This window comes from Sciurus carolinensis, chromosome 8 (genome assembly GCF_902686445.1).
Source record: "Sciurus carolinensis chromosome 8, mSciCar1.2, whole genome shotgun sequence".
In the NCBI taxonomy this organism is placed as follows: domain Eukaryota; kingdom Metazoa; phylum Chordata; class Mammalia; order Rodentia; family Sciuridae; genus Sciurus; species Sciurus carolinensis.
In genome coordinates this window covers 105289710-105309581 of record NC_062220.1, presented here as the reverse complement: position 1 = coordinate 105309581, position 19872 = coordinate 105289710, and the positions used below count along the sequence as shown (strand labels likewise).

Sequence of the window (19872 nt, the reverse complement as noted above, 5' to 3'; positions counted from 1 at the left end):
GGATAGCAAAGCTCATCTCCGCACCAACCCTCAGACTTTTCTGCCACTATATCTTGGGCTGCAGTTTCTACAACCTGCCTGAGTCTGGTGAAACAGAATACTCACATGACAAGTTAGGCAAAGCAACTTTGCTACTTAGATAGGCAGCACCAGGCAACAGAAACCAAGGATTCCTGGAAACTGCCCAGGAATCTGCCCAGGCTCAGGAAACTGCCCAGGAATCTTGTTTGTGTGTGCACCCCTACATCACACCACAGATGATGCCCTGGGTTTTATATGATGGATGCAGCATGGTAGGCTGGGCTAAAAGTATAGGGCCTCCTGTTTTAGGAGAGAGGAGAACAGAGCTCGAGTGATTCCCAACAGTTTCTTCCCATCTCAGGATGTTACATTCTCAGCTCATTCTAGTTATTCTAAGAAATATAAGCAGGAAAAGAGGAAGAACTGGGTCAGCCAAGGCCACTCAGGGATCTCTCCTGCAGGCACGTAGCACCTGCTAAAATGTTTTGGTTGTCTGTCTTCCACCACAAGGTTGGAAGCTCCAGGAGGGGAAGTTTATCTGCTTCCTCACGCTACCCCAGCGCTGCACCCAGGCCTGATGAGGAATAACTGCCTAACTGTTGGCCTCTGTCTCTGGGATGGATGGTAGGCTTCCTGGTCTACCTTTGGTTGTATGTCTTACCAGTCATCCTCTTTCCAGTGGGATTCCAGCTTACTCATGGTCTCCACTGCCTGTAGCTATGTCTGTGCATGACTCTGGTAGCTCCAAGGCCAAGGTGGCCCAGCTTTCTCTTGCCTGTGCCCAGATCTCCCCCAGGTGGTGGCCAGCTTTCTCGCTCAGTGAATGGATCATGAGATCATCTGATTGATCACTGATGGGTCATGAGCATGAGCTCAGGAAGGGGGCAGTGAAGCTCTTTGCAAGCTATTCTTTTTTTTTTTTATTGTAAACAAATGGGATACATGTTGTTTCTCTGTTTGTACATGAAGTAGAGGCATACCATTTGTGTAATCATAAATTTACATAGGGTAATGTTGTTTGATTCATTCTGTTATTTTTTCCCTTCCCCCCACCCCTCCCACCCTTCTTTTCCCTTTATACAGTCCTTCCTTCCTCCATTCTTGTCACCCTCCTTAACCCTAACCCTAAACCTAACCCTAACCCTAACGCTAACCCCTCCCACCCCCCATTATATGTCATCATTCGCTTATCAGCGAGATCATTTGTCCTTTAGTTTTTTGAGATTGGCTTATCTCACTTAGTATGATATTCTCCAATTTCATCCATTTGCCTGCAAATGCCATAATTTTATCATTCTTTATGGTGGAGTAATATTCCATTGTGTATATATGCCACAGTTTCTTTATGCATTCATCAATTGAAGGACATTTAGGTTGGTTCCACAATCTGGCTATGGTAAATTGAGCAGCTATGAACATTGATGTGGCTGTATCTCTGTAGTATGCTGATTTTAAGTCCTTTGGGTATAGGCCAAGGAGTGGGATAGCTGGGTCAAATGGTGCTTCCATTCCAAGCTTTCTGAGGAATCTCCATACTGCTTTCCAGAGTGGCTGCACTAATTTGCAGCCCCACCAGCAATTATGAGTGTACCTTTTTCCCCATGTTCTCGCTAACACCTATTGTTGCTTGTGTTCTTGATAATCGCCATTCTAATTGGGGCGAGATGGAATCTTAGGGTAGTTTTGATTTGCATTTCTCTTATTACTAGAGATGTTGAACATTTTTTCATATATCTGTTGATTGCTTGTATATCTTCTGTGAAGTGTCTGTTCATTTCCTTAGCCCATTTGTTGATTGGATTATTTGCATTCTTGGTGTAGAGTTTTTTGAGTTCTTTATAGATTCTGGAAATTAGCGCTCTATCTGAAGTATGAGTGGCAAAGATATTCTCCCACTCTGTAGGCTCTCTCTTCACATTACTGATAGTTTCCTTTGCTGAGAGAAAGCTTTTTAGTTTGAATCTATCCCAGTTGTTGATTCTTGCTTTTATTTCTTATGCTATGGGAGTCCTGTTAAGGAAGTCTGATCCTAAGCCAACAAGTTGAAGATTTGGACCTACTTTTTCTTCTATAAGATGCAGGGTCTCTGGTCTGATTCCGAGGTCCTTGATCCATTTTGAGTTGAGTGTTGTGCAGGGTGAGAGATAGGGGTTTAATTTCATTCTGTTGCATATGGTTTTCCAGTTTTCCCAGCACCATTTGTTGAAGAGGCTATCTTTTCTCCATAGCATATTTTTGGCCTCTTTGTCTAGTATGAGAAAATTGTATTTATTTGGGTTTGTGTCTGTGTCCTCTATTCTGTACCATTGATCTACCTGTCTATTTTGGTACCAATACCATGCCGTGTTTGTTACTATTGCTTTGTAGTACAGTTGAAGATCTGGTATTGCGATACCCCCTGCTTCGCTCTTTCTACTGAGGATTGCTTTAGTTATTCTGCATTTCTTATTCTTCCATGAATTTCATAATTGCTTGCTCTATTTCTGTAAGGTACATCATTGGGATTTTAATTGGAATTGCATTGAATCTGTATAGCACTTTTGGTAGTATGGCCATTTTGACAATATTAATTCTGCCTATCCAAGAACATGGGAGATCTTTCCATCTTCTAAGATTTTCTTTAATTTCTTTCTTTAGTGATCTATAGTTCTTTTCACCCCTGTGCCTGGCAGGTTTTCCAGGTGGAGCACCATCAGGGCAAACAGGAATCTAGCAGAACAGACCAGCCAATGACTCTCAGTGAAGTCAGCCTCCTCCTGACCCCTGGCCTTGGGAAATGGGTTCGACTTTCACATCATTGTTTTCCCACTGATGTATATTCCCTGACCCCTACCAGAAAATAAAATTGCATGAAGAGATTCTCTTTTCCCCTGGGGATTCAATCTCAGCCAAGTACAATTTCTGTTCCTTTAATTGACTTCTGAGTAAGAGCTAATGTGTGGTAAAGTTGACTCCCGCAAAGCAGTAGCTACATTTTATATAATCATATGTACACTGAGTGACACAACCATCTAGTGAAACAGGTACTGGTCTCCTATCATCTTACAAATGACCAGATGCATGCCCTGAGAGGTTAGGCAACTTGCTCCAGGTCACACACATCTAGCAGCAGTGGAACTGGCTGCTGGTCTTAGGGACCTAAGTGCCCATGTTCCTGAGTGCTGAGCTGTGATGTATTGAGGGCCTCTGGGAGAACACCGTTCACGTCTTGGCCCTGGAGTTCTCAGTGCTGAAGGAGCGGGAGATCCATGCTGTGTTGTGTGTTGAGGGCCAACCCTGGGGAAATGTGTGATGTAGACCATGCCTGTCCCCTGAGATGCCCTGTGTGTCTGTCTCTGTGGGGGCATGTCTGCACCCAGCCTCACTGTGGCTTTCCCTCCCCACCCCATTCTGCAGGAACTTTTATTGTAGTTTGTCAAACTAAACCCAGAGAAGGTTAGGAGCACTCAGTTCTAACTTCCGCTGAGTCTGCTGGAAGAAAGACATCTTCAAGATGAAAATAAATGAGTTTCTAATGATGGAATTGAACACTCAGGATTAGGGAGCTAAGATTTGAGTGTGTGGGAACGGAAATGCACAGATTTTAGAATCAGCAGACTTAAGCCTCAGGACCAGGTTCCTCTTTAACCATGTTCCTTTGGGCAAGTTACTTAACCTTTCTTCAAGTCTTAAAAAGGTAGAACCATGATACACAACCTATTTTCCTAGCAGTTGAGTGTGTGTGCGTGCACACACATTTGTACATACACATGCATGATTTCATACCCCTCAAGCAGAGCTTCCCGTGTGGTGGTGTCCTATAAGTGAAAGTAATAACAATAATAATAATAATAATAATAATAATAATAACAACAACAACTAAGAAGGCTTTATGATACTCAACAAATCAAATGTAGGCCAGAAAGGGGTCCTTTCCACCCTGGCCACAGGAGGTTCATAGATGTGCTGCCAATTCATAGCCATTAACCACATGTGACTGTTAAGAACTTGAAATGTGGCTAGTCCAAACTGAAATGTGCTACAAATTTGAAATACGTTACAGTTCACAAATTTGATACGAAAATATCTCAATTTTTATACATGGAAATTATGTTTTTAGATGTAGTCATTTAAATAAAATATACATTTCCCTGCTTATTTTTACTTTTTAAACTGTAAGAACTAGAAAACTTGAAATTCCAGTAGCTCACATTTTATTTCTCCCCATCTGGCACAGGCTATAACCCTGATCATCTCTGTTCTCTCTGAGCATAACCACACCTGCCTGCTCTGAAGGGACCCCGAGGTGTGACAGCCTCCCACAGCTTGTCTGGCCTTAGCTATCAGAGGACAATATTTATGTTTTCTCAAAAAAAAAAAAAAAAAAAGCAGAAAACCTTCCTCCTCTGTCCACATAGATTTTTAAGCATCCATCTTTTATTCTTTCTCTTCAACGTATCATCTTGGTGAGAACAGATGTTATCATACATCTGAAAGCATCCTTTAGAAATGAGCCCCCTTGGAAAAGATGAGCTGCCTTCTTAGGGTACCTGTGGAGTGTGGATGCAGGTGCTCGATGCAGGTCTGGGAGGCTGACTTGGGTCTGCCATGTCTCTTGCTGTGCTACTTTTGTTCAATCACTTCATTTATTTGATCCATAGTGTCTAGAGGTATAAAATAGAAATGCTCCTAGTTTTTATAAGGATTAAATTTTTTAAAACTGCATGAAAAGAATTAGTAAGTTGTAACATATTCTGTACATACAGAGAGGAGAGGGAATTAGTCTGCATTGCACATTTCCTTTGTCACCTCGCACCCCATGCTAGTGGTTTTCTTACAATACAGTTGACCCAGGCTCAGATGAGGAAATGGCCAGGACTGCCCTGTTCTGATGTTTACAGAAATGGCAAGACCAGAACTCAGATCTGGTCTTCCTGAAAACGTTCTAATTTGAACTTACTCCTGGTTCTGGCTCATTGTCCTCCACAGACATTGATACTTCATGTCCCTGGGGTATCCGTGGTCTGTATAGCTCCATCCGATCAAGGGACACTTCATGCGTGACCCACGAGTGTGTGCAAGCCTCTGCACTGGCTTATCATTGGCATGACACACTGACGTGCTGTGTTCTTCTGTTGCAGTGGACACGATGGCTCCAGGGGATCCTCTTATTCCTCTGGATGTTGAAAGGCATTTACCTTCTTGGCTTCCTAAACACCATGATGTCCCGCTCTTCCACGATGCGCTCCTCTCTCTCCAGAGTCTTTGCGCCAGTGGTAAGAACTGTCCCCTTTATCCAGGGATTTCTCAGCTCAGTCAATATGTCATCGGTTAGGGAAAAACAAACCACTCTCAAGGCGAATCACCACCCTAAATTCCAGTCCTCTAATCCATTACAATGTGGCTTTAGATAACTGAAAGCAGTAGTTACTTCATAAATTATGGTCATAACAACAATAACCATGATTTATTAAACACTTGCTCTGTATTATACTTTCCTACAACATATTATTTGAACTACTATTGGAAGTAGTTATTATCATCTACTGAGTTTTCTAAGTGTCAGGTGTGGTCAGTGCCTCCTGTCTGTTAACTCACTTAGCAATCACAACAAGCTATGGGTAGACATGGCAGTTTTTCTCAGAGGAAGGTGGCAAAGGGCTAAGAAAGAGGATGAGGCTTACCTTGGAGCCATAACTCCTAGGAACTTAGTTGCTACAACAATGCACTGCTTCTGGGCAGACCCCTAACCTCACCCTGGCATCCATTTGTTACCCTGATCCTACACCTAAGGACTTCTCTACTAATACACTGGAATTCATTTTCATTTTATTTAATTCACTAGTGAATTAATTCACAACAGAAAGAAAGCAAAAGCAGGTAGATGGTAGTTACCGATCTGCATAAGTTCTCAGGAATGCCTTTAACTCCAAGAGATGGCAGATCTTCATCCAGGGGTGGCCCTAAAAGTCTAGATTAGAGGGTATAGTCCAAGATCAGTAGGTCCAGAGTACAACCTGTAACCCTGGTGAAGTTTTTGGATGCTTTTAATTCTGATCTGATTGCTCCAGCCAGATTGGCTTTAGTGTAGTGTGAGTTCCAACTTCTGCAACAGCACAGAATCAGTAGAGTCTTGCCAGGAGACCTGAGTGAGGAGGCTCTGACTCTCAGGACTCAAGAAATACATAGAGAATCAAGTACAGGTCTCCTGCTTCAGGGAATATGATCCCCAACTCTGCTGGCCTTGTGCATAGAGGGACAGGCTCAGAAAAGCAAGGCAAATAGAGCGGACTTTGGAGTCAGAGAGAGAATTGCTTTCAATCCTGGCTGCCTGCTTCCTACCTTCCATGGTGACCCCAAACCAATAACCCAACCTCCAACTCCAGGAAATGCATCCATGCTATTTACCTGGGAGGGTTATCTCTATCCTTAGATGTGAAATTTATCCAGCAACTCAGCCGGTCATTATTAATACCATTTAACAATATACAAAAATGCTTTAATGGAAAGAAAAAAAAAACAGTATAAATAAATGTCCATTTACCATAGGAAAATGTATGAACACACTGGAACCTAAGGAGTCCAGGTAGACCAGTAACTTAATTTGCTGAGATATGAACTCACAGATTGTACTCTCTTCCTCCTGAGTTCCACTGAGTGTCTGTGTTATTCTATGTGCAGAGTAAATAATATCAAACTTAGTTCCTGGATATGAGCAGGGGAATTTAGGTGCAGGGCCAGAGTGACAGGTGGAGGCGAATGGTGCTCGTGCACTTGCAGGACATGGTTGTGGTTGCAGCTTGGGAGGCCTTCAGTGGCCAGGCCATGGTCCACATACACGCACCTGTGACAGACGACTAGCTAGTGATCTGTCATCCAGACTGAAAACATGCTTGTCAGCACCAGAGCTGGATTGAATGGATGAAGTAAGAAATAAACTGAGAAACAGGTACAGTCCCTGAGACCCCAGACTAAGATCTCTGTCTCTTACAGCCCAGACCATGAGTTTAATGAGAACCGACTTCACTCAAAATTGACTTTCCTATTGCTTCTTTTTTTGGGGATTGGGGTACAGGTGATTGAACTCTGGGGCACTCAGCCACTGAGTCACATCCCCAGCCCTATTTTGTATTTATTTAGAGACAGAGTCTCACTGAGTTGCTTAGCTGCTTGCTTTTGCTGAGGCTGGCTTTGAACTCGCAATCCTCCTGCCTCAACTTCTCAAGCTGCTGGGATTATAGGCATGTGCCATGGCGCCCAACTCCTATTGCTTCTTAAATGGTTTATTTTACTGAGTCCTTTCTGGGTTCTGGGGACATGAAGGTGAGAGCTGCCCCTACATAGCAGCCATGGCCTCCCGTAAGAGTGGGAGTCAGGGGGTCCAGCATGGGCAGGTAGGCACAGGCCTCCAATGTCAAAGGCAGACACAAGGGAGTCAACTCAGAGAGAGAACTGTGACACCAGGTAGGAAAAGCACCTGGGATAGAGGGGGATCACCAGCTAGCTTGCAGAGCCTCTAAGTATTGAAGAGTGAGGGTGTATATAGGAGCAGAGAGTCCTGGGAGGAGTAGAAGGGATGGAGACTGGCTTTTCAAGAATTGGTCTTAAAACAGGGAGGGTAAGAGTCTCACTCCACAAATGGCTTCTCCAAGCTTTTCACTATCTAAAAGCCCCCAAAGGAAACTTCCATCCCAAGAAGTGGTGAGAAGGTCATCATCTCGGGCTTTTCTCCCTGCAGCTGGTGGGGGCCTTGCTGATGACTGCCCACTCCCATCTGCGCCGGTTTCTACTCTTCACTTGGACACTGTCATCTGTCACCTTCACAGATGCCTTTCCCAGGCTGCTGTTTCATTTTCCAGGAAGAAACCAAAAAGATTCATTCCACAGCCTTTCTGAGTCTGACCAGCGAGATACAACTCGTTACTGTGGGGGCCTCTTTCTGCTGATGGCCGTGATATGTTTTGGAATGGTATGTAGATCTGTCCCACCTTGAAATCAAACACTGTCAAAGTTTCATCTGCTGTTGGGATGAAATGCTCTTTGTCCGGATGAACACAGTTCTGGGTTGTACAGCACAGATCTCATGGGAATGGATCCCAAGGCCCATCTAATCTGTTCAGGGTAAGGGTCGAATACAGTCAGTGTGATTCTCCTTTTGCCCAGAATATTCCAGAAATCTAACACCTACTCCAGGAGGCTGCCTCCTCCAGGAAGTCTTCCAGGGCCCTCGCCCTGCCCTGAATCACATCTCAGCCCACTCTGAACTTGATCTCAAGTTGCTACAGGGTTCTCTGTTGCCTTCTTATCTCAATCTTTTCATCTTAACAAAATTTTACTCTAATCATACAATCTTCACTGGACACTTCTCTGGGATGGAGGTCGTGTGAGGAATGGGACAGTTTCATGCCCTCCCACTGATCAGCAACTGGTAAATCTAGTCATATCAGCGCAGCATGAACCCCTTCAACAGAGAAGGAGTTTGCCCCATGCTCTTACCCTGCAGCCCCCATGCAGGATGGACAGAATTAACAAATAAAAATAGATCCAGTTACTATTCAATTTCAGTACAATGAATAATTGTTTTATATCAGTATGCCCCCTGCAATAGTTCAGATATATTAAAAATTATTTGTTACTTACCTGAAATTAAAGTGTAACTGGTCCTTTATTTTATGTGACCACCCTGCCTGCTCCATTCTCAACTGCTTTGCCCAGTTTCTCCCCAGGGGCCACTCCAGGCCACAGTGTTCACATCACAAGGGGTGGGCTGGAGGTGTAATGGGTACAGGTGTTCCTGTTGAAGGGTTGGAGCCCCTGTGTGCTTGACCAGGCCCGATGGGATGCCATGCATGCTATTTTATCCACTGGACAGGCTTTCCCGTGGGATCATTCCCCTGCCCTCCACTGGGGTGAAGACCTACACATTCCTACAAGATGGCATTCAGCATGGAACTTTCCTGGGCAACATGCCCAGATCCTAGCCAGCTTGGGAAGTGACTCCCAGAGTCACTTGGCCTGCCTCCTCATTGCACCATTGCCCTGGGTGATCATTTCCATCTGCCTTTGAATGCTGGTTGCAGTCAGAGCTGATATACCAAGATACACAGCCTTCCCTGGGTAGTTACTGGCACATTGCAGAGCATAATTCCAGTTAAATGAATTGATATTCAGGATCTGTAAATGACTTAAAATTCTTAGTCTTTAAAATTCTACTACTTTTCTCATTTAGTATATAGTGAAACTAGAAGTTACCACATATGCTTACATCTTGACAAGGCCCAAGTGCTTTGCTTTTCAATGCTCTTGACACACAGTTCTCCATTCATTCATCCAACCACTAATCCATCCACCTAACTGCCCACTCAACTATACATGTCTCTATCCATTTATCTACCTACCCATTCACCCATCTACTAACCTGTTCTCTCACCTTTCCATTCCACTATTTATCATTACCCACCAATCCACCCATCCATCTGTCCATCCACTTGTGTGTTCATACACTCATTCAATTATTAGTTAAAGAAAGTCTATCATATTCAAACAATAGTGAAACAAAACTAACAAATATGGTTCCTACTTCAGGGAGCCCACTGTCCATAGGGGAAGACATGAGCACAAATGATCATAACCACTTTCACACTGTTAAGTACAATCCCTTTACTGGATATGTGGTTTGAAAATATTTTCTCTCAACCCATGGCTTGTTCTTTCATTCTCTTAACAGTGTCTATACAGAATATAAGCTGTGAATTTGTTAAATTCAATTTTTTGTGGATTGTGCTTTTGTTGTTATAACTAAACTTTTTATCAGTTTTTTCACCATGGTGACCAAAAGACCTAACAAGAACAATTAGAGGAGGAAAAGTTTATTTGGGGGTTCACAGTTTTCAGAGATCTCAGTACACAGATCACTGACTCCATTCCTCAGGGCCTGAGATGAGGCAGAACATCATGGCAGAAGTCTGGGCAGAAGTCTGGCAGAGCAAAGCAGCTAAAGACATGGGACCAGGAAGCAGAGAGAGACAGAGAGTGAGAGAGAGAGAGAGAGAGAGAAAAGAGAGTGTTCCACTGAACAAGGTCAAAATATATGCCCCAAAGTCATGCCCCCAGTGACCCACCTCCTCTGGTCAGAACCCACCTGCCTACAGTTACCACCGAGTTAACCCCAATCAGATAAATGCACTGACCGGTGACGATTCTTATAGCCCAATTATTTCACCTCTAAACTTTCTTGCATGGTTTCACATGTGAGCTTTTGGGGGATACCTCATATCTAAACTATAACATAAACACTAATTTCCAAACCTAAGGTCACCTATATTTTCTCTTTTGTTTTCTTCCAGAATTCTCATAGTTTTATGTTTTACATTTATGTTGATGATCCATTTTGAGTTAATTTTAGTATAAAATGTAAGGTATGAATAAAAGTTCATGCTGTTATTATTTTTGATTCTTTGTTTTAATAGATGAAACATTTTTAAAAAGAATATCCTTTTTCCATTGAATTGGATTTTCATCTTTGTCAAAAAGTGGGACCGTAATTTGTGTTACTTCTGGGTTCTTTCTTCTATTCCATCAAACTTTCTTTTTCACCAATCCCACAGAATGTCAATGATGATAACTCTATAAAATTTCTGTTCTCATTCTTTTGCCTTTCCAGAATCATCTTGTCAATATCACCCACCCAAAAGGGCATGCTGGGACTGATTGTTGTGCATATATGAACCAAATTTAGGAGGAATTGACATCTTAATAATATTGATCTTTTCAATCCTAGAATTCTGGATGTCTCTCCTTTTACTTAGGTCTTTGATTTCTTTCATTGTATTTCATATACTGAACAATTATATACCATCTTAAAGTCTAACTAGACTTTTCTCAAGAGCAAGAAACTTAGCCAGGGTCTCACTTGTTCTTTATACAGAGACCAGGAAATCTTCACTCAGCAGGAGAGGTCATCTGGCTTAAGCCTCATTGAGGTGTTCAGCTCATGACAGTGGCTTGGACTGCATTTTAGACATGGGACAACACAAAAGCAGAGGCCCTAGGGGAAGGCCATGCCCAGAGTTCTAGGCCAAGTAGACAGGATGTTGGAGAGGATGGTTGGAACCAGGAATGCAGTGCCATAAATGCCATGCTAAAGCACTTGGATTTATCATTGGAAATAGGGAGGAAATACTGTGTGGCGGTCTCAAGAGTCAGGCCTCTCTCTTCTGTGTGACTGGTTTGCTGGTTGGAGGTCTCATACCTACATACAGCTGTGTGCATACACCTGTGCCTATCCTTTCAGGATCCTGAGTGTCCCTGCACAGATCTGATACATCATCAAGGGATTTGGAAGGCTGATCAATGGCAAAGATATGACCACAAGAGACCAAAAAACACACAAGCATTATCTGGATGATGTTTTGATATGTTTCCCCATGGGGGACATCCCTCACACAATGAGCCTATCTGAAATCTTGGGGCATAGTGAAGCAAGGAAAACCCAAAAGGGAAGAGAGCAAGGGAAACTTTGGGAGAGAGTAGACTGATGTATATAGAGTATGTTGCTCTGAGCAGGGGACAGGAAAAGCTCGGGGTCAGAGAGCACCTCAGGGCAGCAGAACTTGGGACTTAGAACCACAGCTTCTTCTTGTCAATGGGGAATAGCTGCCCTTTGAGGCTTTGTAGGATGCACAAAAAGTCTCTAAGGGATTTAAATTTTGCTTCTTTGGGTTATTTTTAAGATACTTGAAAGTGTAAAAAATTGTTTGGCGTCATCAGAAATTTGAGCTAACAGGTCTCAGCCTGAAGTAAGGAAATAAACAACCTCTAGGGATCCATAAACAGCAGAATCATTTATATAACAAATGTGAGGGCACAGGAGCCTGCCAGGCTCTGGGCTCTTTCAGTCTCCCAGGTACAGGCACATGCTGCTGTGTAGGGCTTCCACAGGTCACAGTGGCTTACACAGGACATTGATGCTGAGATGCAGACATTATAAATGAAAACACATAGCATGTAAATAATATTAGCCCCAACTGATAGATATAGAAAACATCCTTTATGATAAGATTAATTTCCATTGCCAAGTTCATATTGCCGCCATTTAATTTAATTCTTGAAATATATTTTCTTAATTTTTTTTTTTTTTTACCAAGCAGCTACCAAAAATTCATAGAATGGCATCATGGGATATAATCTCTATTTCATTATTTATCAAATTAACAAAGTGTGCTCTAACACAGAATTTTTCCATTTTATTCTCTTCTCTAGTTGAGAGCTTCCCTGGTGACTTTTTTCCGAAAAAGAAAATCTTCTCACAGTAAATCCCTTGTGAGACTTAAAGATATCACTACTCACACATGGGCCAAGGCCCTCACCTTTCTGGGTCTGGAAATGCCAAAGCCGGAAGAAGCTCAAGTGGTTGCAGATCACGTAAGCTGTGGGAATCTGGAGTAGTGAGCACAGTAGCACACTTAAATTGGTGGTTTCACTGGAGAATTTTGCTTTCTGTTATCAAAGTGTGATCATGATTCTGTGTCAGGTATCAATCTGAAGCCTCAAAATTAGTTCTCAGCCATAATGGAGCTCTTAGAATCTTCTCTTGAGATTCTAAAGCACTTTATGTTTTACCAAGCACATTCTCTACAATAATTCACTACATCTGTATGATGACCCTGTATGGTAAGAAAGATGGAGTTTCTGCCGAGGACACACATTTTTTTATTCAGCTTTTTTGTTGCTATAACCAAAAGAATTGACAAGAACACTTAGAGGAGGAAAAGTTTATTTGGCCCACAGTTGCAGAGCCCACAGATGGTTGACTCCATTGACCTGGGCCCAAGATGAGGCAGAACATCATGGTGGAAGGGTACAGAGAAGGAAGACAGCTCAAGACATGGCAATCAGGAAACAGAGAGAGAGAGAACTCTTTGCTCACAAGGGACAAAATATAAACCCCAAAGACACACCCCTGTGATCCACCTCCTCCAGCCACACCCTACTTGCCTATAGTTACCACCCTGTTAATCTTTATCAATGGTAATTCAGTGATTGGGTTACAACTCTCATCATCTAATCATTTCACCCCTAAACCTTCTTGCACTGTCTCACACATGAACTTTTGGGGGACACCTCATATCTAAAACATAATACACATACACTATACTCTATCCCCTTTAGAGTTAGTCATTCACTTTTGTTATGTGCTACACACCAAAATTCCTACCCAAACCTTGAAACCCTAGGAATATTTGGGTGAAGTCACCCCAGACACGAATGCCAAAAAAGTCAACCAGGTATTTGCACACTGAATGTTCAACTATCTTCTGTGGCTGATATTTATGTATTACTCAGTGCAATTGTAAAGTCTGTCATGTGTTATCATGATACTGCAGATTTGCACAGAACTCTTTACCCTGTCCTGTGCTTCTCTACTTGCTCACTGATTACTGCAATTATCCTTTATGCAGGCATCATTAACCAAAGCATTCATGCAAATATCAGCATATGCATACTATCAATGAAGGGACCAAGATATGGAGACATGAAGAAACAGGTCTAGTTCTCAGGTCCTCTGACCCCAGGGTCCAGTGCTTTTTCTAACATAGCACACTCCCTCAAAGTTGATACCCCTAAATGTTTCAGAAAACAAGAAGAAAAATTGCATTCTTAAATGCATATACTTAATTTTCTTCCCTTCAGAATTATTACCTGGATGAATTTGAAAGTCTGTTAGATGAACTTCTGATGAAGATTGATGGGTTGTCTGAAAGCCTAGAACTCCCTCTTCCAGAAAAACAATCCAGGAGTACAGTGGAGGCAAGAGCAGAAGAGAGTTCTTTAGTGGGCATTTTAGGTTACCAAGTCACAGAGGTAAGACTTTGCAAAATTATTTTGTTAGTTTTCCTTAGAGCAAAGGTTGTTTTAAGTTCTAAAATTGGTCTGAAACATTGCAAATAACAAGGTTGATTTGCATAAATATTCTCTAAAGATAATACCAACGTAAGATATGCTCTGGTCAGAACTAGGGAACTGCCTAACAATTTAAAATATATGGCAAGACTTCCAGTTTAAAATGATAGCATCAGTATCCATCTGCCCTGTCATTTTTTATTATAACTACAATCAACTCAAAGAGACTGAAAAACAGAAATAAAAGCTCCATTCCCCCAGAAACTAAGAAATAGCTATGAACCAGAATATGACGAGCAATTCTAAGAATGGCTGCCAAATACACTGAAAATTAAACTAGTGGGAGAAAGAACAACACCACTTCTAAGACAGCACAGAAATCTCCAAATTAAACAGTATATCCAGAGATTCCAACCACAGACCCTCTTTTGGAATAGTTTTATAGAGCAAAACGAAGTAAAAAGGATATCCCTGAACCTAATACCACAGAGTTCTGGGGAGAGAAGACTGAAGGGAGAGCATGCAAGAAGCCATCTTTGTGCTGTCTGTTGACGTGGCAGGCTGGAGGAGGAAGAGCTGGTGGCTCATTGACCTTGAGCTGTACTAATTACAACTAAAGAAAAGTCAGTACAGGTGCACACTTCATGTTGCTGGGTTACACAGTGAAAAAGAAAGGTACACCTTAGCTCCAGTGGTGTGTACAGTCCAGTGGCAAATTTCCTGAGACCCAGAGAGATGCTCTGTTAGTCCAAAGCACTCACTCTCCATGTCTGAATGGTGGTGAGTGCTCTCTGAAAACAGAAGAACAGAGGTGCCTGCAACCAGCTCATTGCCCAAGCCCTTCCCTAGTACCCTAGTCAACAGCTCCCTGGGAAGATGAGCTCTCACATGTAGACATGAATAGTAACTATAAAAGTGGATCATTCCTGGATCTATGCAAACATCTGCAGGAAAAAGTAGGAAATAAAAACGGCCCAAAAAGAAGAAGGAAGATCATAACTCTTTTAAAAGGATTGCAACAGGGCTGGGGATATATCTCAGTTGGTAGAGTGCTTGCCTCCCATGCACAAGGTCCTGAGTTCAATCCCCAGCATCACAAAAAAAAAAAAAAAAATTGCAGCAGATGGTTCAAAATTGTAAGCAAGATGATTCTTTCTTTCCTTCTTTCTAGTTCATTATAGTTAGAACATAATAGCTGGGTTCATTTGATATAATCATACCCACATAGAATTTAATTTACTCCATTTCAGTCCCCAGTACCCTGCCCTTCCCTCCCTTCCTCCCTCCCCCTATTCCCTTTCCTCTACTCTACTGGAAATCAAGATGTTTTATTATGAAAAATAACTTAATGAAAAAATGCCTCTTTGAAAGAGAAGTGCAAAACCAAGTTTAAGGAGCTCAAAGATGAAATAAAAAGAATAAATTGACCGATGTGAGGAAAGAAATGTGGAAACTTATACACAGGCAAAGAAGAAAGGCAAGCAAGAGTGATAGGTTCACAGAAAAGAAAGCAAAGGGTATGGATAAAGGTTTGAGAAAATTCAATCAAAATAAGTTTAACCAACAGTTAAAATTGATTATAGGATTAATAATAGGCATAAAAATCAGTCAAAGGGGTATAATTAGTGTCGTCCCCAGAAAAAGTCCAATTTTACCAGAAAAAGTATATTTAAAGAAAAAAATGTTTAAGACTTTCCTGAAATAGATACACTTGTATAGATTTTCTAGACTAACAATAAACAATAAACCCATGATAAGTTGATAGCTCTGTAAATTGAAATATATTTGATACATCTAAACTACCAAAATTCTAGCTTAGCAACTTACAGCCCACTGTAGAACATCAGCATTTCCCCTCGGGATCTTGGGACTGACTGGAAGCACGGCTCAGGGTACAGTTTCTACTGAATGCACACCACTTTTGCTCCAGGCTAAAGTTGAAAAATCCTAAATCCAACCATTCTAAGTCAGGGACTAACTGTATATCTAAAAAGTGATGTATTCCAGGAAAGAAATGGGTTTAAATCTATTAAAACTAGAGTTAAATCCTAATAAGCTAGTTATTGGATTTAAGTATAAATGTTTCTGTTGATTACCACTTCCCTTCTTTCTCCCTCCAAATCAAACCACCTCCAAGTGATTTAAAATTAGTTAAGTTACTTAACATTATTTCTTGCTTATCAATTATTATTTTAGTTAAATCTATTTTAATGTATATATCAGTAGAAAATTGAATGAACGACCAGAGAAACAAAATTTTTAGAGAATAGAAAATCAATGACCAATTTTATAAAAATCAGGGAGAAACAGTGCATATAGAGGAGAAAAGATAAATAGCACAGAATTACCTTTGTAAGATGAAAAAAATAATGAAATCAATTAATAAAAACTTCTAGAATAAAGATGACTATATTCATCAATATTTGTGCCATAAAATTAATGTTATTTTGTAATGATAAGATTAAAACAAAGAACAATGCAAATGTTAAATTGGTGCTTAGCGGAAAACTTATGTTGTATAATATGGAGCAAAAACAAATGATGGTAAACTGAGTTTGTATTCAACTCGAAACATCAGGAAAAATTCACACACATGCCCACACACACAAAGCAAAATGTAAGGAAATTGTACGCATAATTTAAAGAAATCAACAGCATGAAGAAATAATCCAAGAGATTAATCTTTTAGCAGACAAATTATTAACTAACATATAAGTATAATGAAAAAGGTGAGTGTAAAATAAAAATGAGAAAGGGAAAATAACTGTAAGAAAATCAAACAAATGATAGAAAATTTGGAAAGAGAGCTATTTCCAATGCTTCTAGTCACTGAGCTGACTTGAGGAGAGAGAACTCTGAAGCAGTGTTTGACTATCTATCCTGCAAATACCAGCCAGATTGTTTCAAGGTAAAATCCACTACATACTAAGAAAAATACAAGTCCTGAGCACTCTACAAACTGCTCCACAGAGAGATGGAAGAGAAGCTTCCAAGTGTGCTTTTATAAAATAAACAATATGTTGATATAAAAACCAGACAAGAACTTTGCAGAGGAGGCCGCGCAGCACACCACTTGGTTTTGGAGCAATCTGCTAGGGCTCTGGCGGCTGCCAGAGAAAGAGTTGGGCGGCGAGCTATTTGGACTCAGCAACAGCCTGAGCAACGGGAAGGGGGCTGTCCTGAAGAGGTGGAGGTGCGCAGTGAGTTGCTTGGTCTCCAAGCGCCCACACAGAACACCGGGTGGCTGCCTGGAGGAAGAGACGAGCGGCGGGTCACTGGGGCTTGGAGCATATGTACAAGGCTCCAAGTGACTGCTCAGAGGACGGGTCGCATAGCCAGGCAATTAGGTGCATAGCACAGTCCGGTCCGGGGACCTAGGCACCTTTTCTTGAAAGAACTACACAGAGACAAGCTGAGGGGCGGAGCGAAGGTTCCAGGACTGCGGGCAGCTTCTCTGAGGAGGGGCTACCTAAGGAGACTCGTCTGCGAAGGGCAGGGCTCCCAGGCCCAGGAGGTTGGTCCAGGCCCCTGGGAACGTTGCCCGGGAAGGCTGCCCTGTCCAGGCGGTAGTTGTGGACTGAGGGGAACCTCTAGGAGGGGAACTGACTAGCGAGACCTCCCCACCAGGTGAGTCTTCCCCGCTGGGTGAGGTTTTCCCACAAGGACAGTAAAACCAGAGACACAGGCCCAAACAGGCCTTGCCTCAGCCCGCAGTCTAGTTTCCCCTTTGGATGACCATTGGTCAACAAGTAGAGGCACCTCTGCCCACTAGCAGGGAATATACCCCACCTGAAGACCACCACCCCTAGAGAGGCAGCTTCCTAGGGGAACACCGAAGTATCAACTTCCTCTAAGACTTCAGGCTACTGAAGGATAAGAGGGGATACACTAGCAATCTTCAGGGACATTATAAGTCAATAGAGGAAATCTGCAACATCTTAGCAGTCCACTGATACCTGAACGACATGAGAAAACAAGGGAAGAAAATGCCTCAAACAAATCTGGATGCTACATCAATAAAATCCAATGACAGCATGGCAGAAGAAATGTCAGAAAGGGAGTTCAGAATGTACATAATCAACATGATAAGAGAAGCAAACGATGAAATGAAAGAGCAAATGCAGGCATTGAATGAACGCACCAATCAACAGTTAAAAGAGCAAATACGGGAAGCAAAAGACCATTTCAATAAAGAGTTAGAGATATTGAAAAAAAACCAAACAGAAATCCTTGAAATGAAGGAAACAATAAACCAAATTAAGAACTCCATAGAAAGCACAACCAATAGGATAGAACACCTGGAAGACAGAACCTCAGATATTGAAGACAAAATATTTAACCTCAAAAACAAAGTCGAACAAACAGAGAAGATGGTAAGAAATCATGAACAGAATCTCCAAGAACTATGGGATATCATGAAAAGGCCAAATTTGAGAATTATTGGGATTGAGGAAGGCTTAGAGAAACAAACCAAACAAATAGGAATGAACAACCTGTTCAATGAGATAATTTCAGAAAATTTCCCAAATCTGAAGAATGAAATGGAAAATCAAGTTCAAGAGGCTTATAGGACTCCAAATACACAAAATTACAACAGACCCACACCAAGGCACATTATAATGAAAATACCTAACATACAAAATAAAGACAGAATCTTAAAGGCTGTGAGAGAAAAGAACCAAATTACATTCAGGGGGAAACCAATACAGATATCAGCAGATTTTTCAATCCAGACCTTAAAAGCTAGAAGGGCCTGGAATAACATTTTTCAAGCCCTAAAAGAAAATGGATGCCAACCAAGAATCTTATACCCAGCAAAACTTACCTTCAGATTTGACGACGAAATAAAATCCTTCCATGATAAACAAAAGCTAAAAGAATATACAAAAAGAAAGCCAGCATTACAGAACATTCTCAGCAAAATATACCATGAAGAAGAGATGAAAAACAAAGAAGCAAATCAGCAAAGGGAGGAGATATCCTAAAGGAACTCTCAAATAAAGAGGAATCAAGTCGTGTCAAAAATAAACAAATAAATGAATAAAATGAGTCAAATGACTGGGAATACAAATCATATCTCAATAATAACCCTGAATATTAATGGCCTGAATTCATCAATCAAAAGACATAGACTGGCAGATTGGATAAAAAAGAAAGATCCAACAATATGTTGCCTGCAAGAGACTCATCTCTTAGAAAGAGATACCCAAAGACTAAAGGTGAAAGGATGGGAAAAAACTTACCATGCACATGGACCCAGCAAAAAAGCTGGGGTATCCATCCTCATTTCAGATAAAGTGGACTTCAAGCCAAAGTTAATCAGAAGGGATAAAGAAGGACATTTCATAATGCTTAAGGGAACCATAAATCAGCAAGACATAACAATCATAAATATCTATGCCCCAAACAGTGACTCACCCATGTATGTCAAACAAATCCTTCTCAATCTCAGAAACCAAATAGACCACAATACAATAATACTAGGTGATTTTAACAAGCCTCTCTCACCACTGGACAGATCTTCCAAACAAAAATTGAACAAAGAAACCATAGATCTCAATAACACAATCAATAATTTAGATTTAACAGACATTTATAGAATATACCATCCAACGAAGAGTGAATACACTTTCTTCTCAGCAGCACATGGATCCTTCTCTAAAATAGATCATATATTATGCCACAAAGCTAATGTTAGCAAATACAAGAAGATAGAGACACTTCCTTGTATTTTATCAGATCATAATGGATTGAAACTAGAAATAAATGAAAGAGTAAAAAACAGAAATTACTCCAACACCTGGAGATTAAACAATATGCTATTATATGATGAATGGATAACAGAAGATATTAGGAAGGAAATTAAAAAATTCTTAGAGGTAAATGAGAACAAAGAAACATCATATCAAAATCTCTGGGACACTATGAAAGCAGTACTTAGAGGAAAATTTATTTCATGGAGCACATTCA

General features: G+C 41.2%; 1 protein-coding gene across 1 annotated transcript in view; it reads left to right on the top strand.

Moving 5' to 3' along the window:
- Nucleotides 1-19872, top strand: part of Pkd1l1 (polycystin 1 like 1, transient receptor potential channel interacting) — a 141763-nt gene that overhangs the window by 115270 nt on the left and 6621 nt on the right. The window contains exons 51-54 of the mRNA XM_047562147.1: nt 5142-5276; nt 7739-7969; nt 12262-12423; nt 13693-13863. Of these exons, the coding sequence (XP_047418103.1) occupies nt 5142-5276; nt 7739-7969; nt 12262-12423; nt 13693-13863 (699 nt within the window). The remainder of the gene's footprint in view (nt 1-5141; nt 5277-7738; nt 7970-12261; nt 12424-13692; nt 13864-19872) is intronic.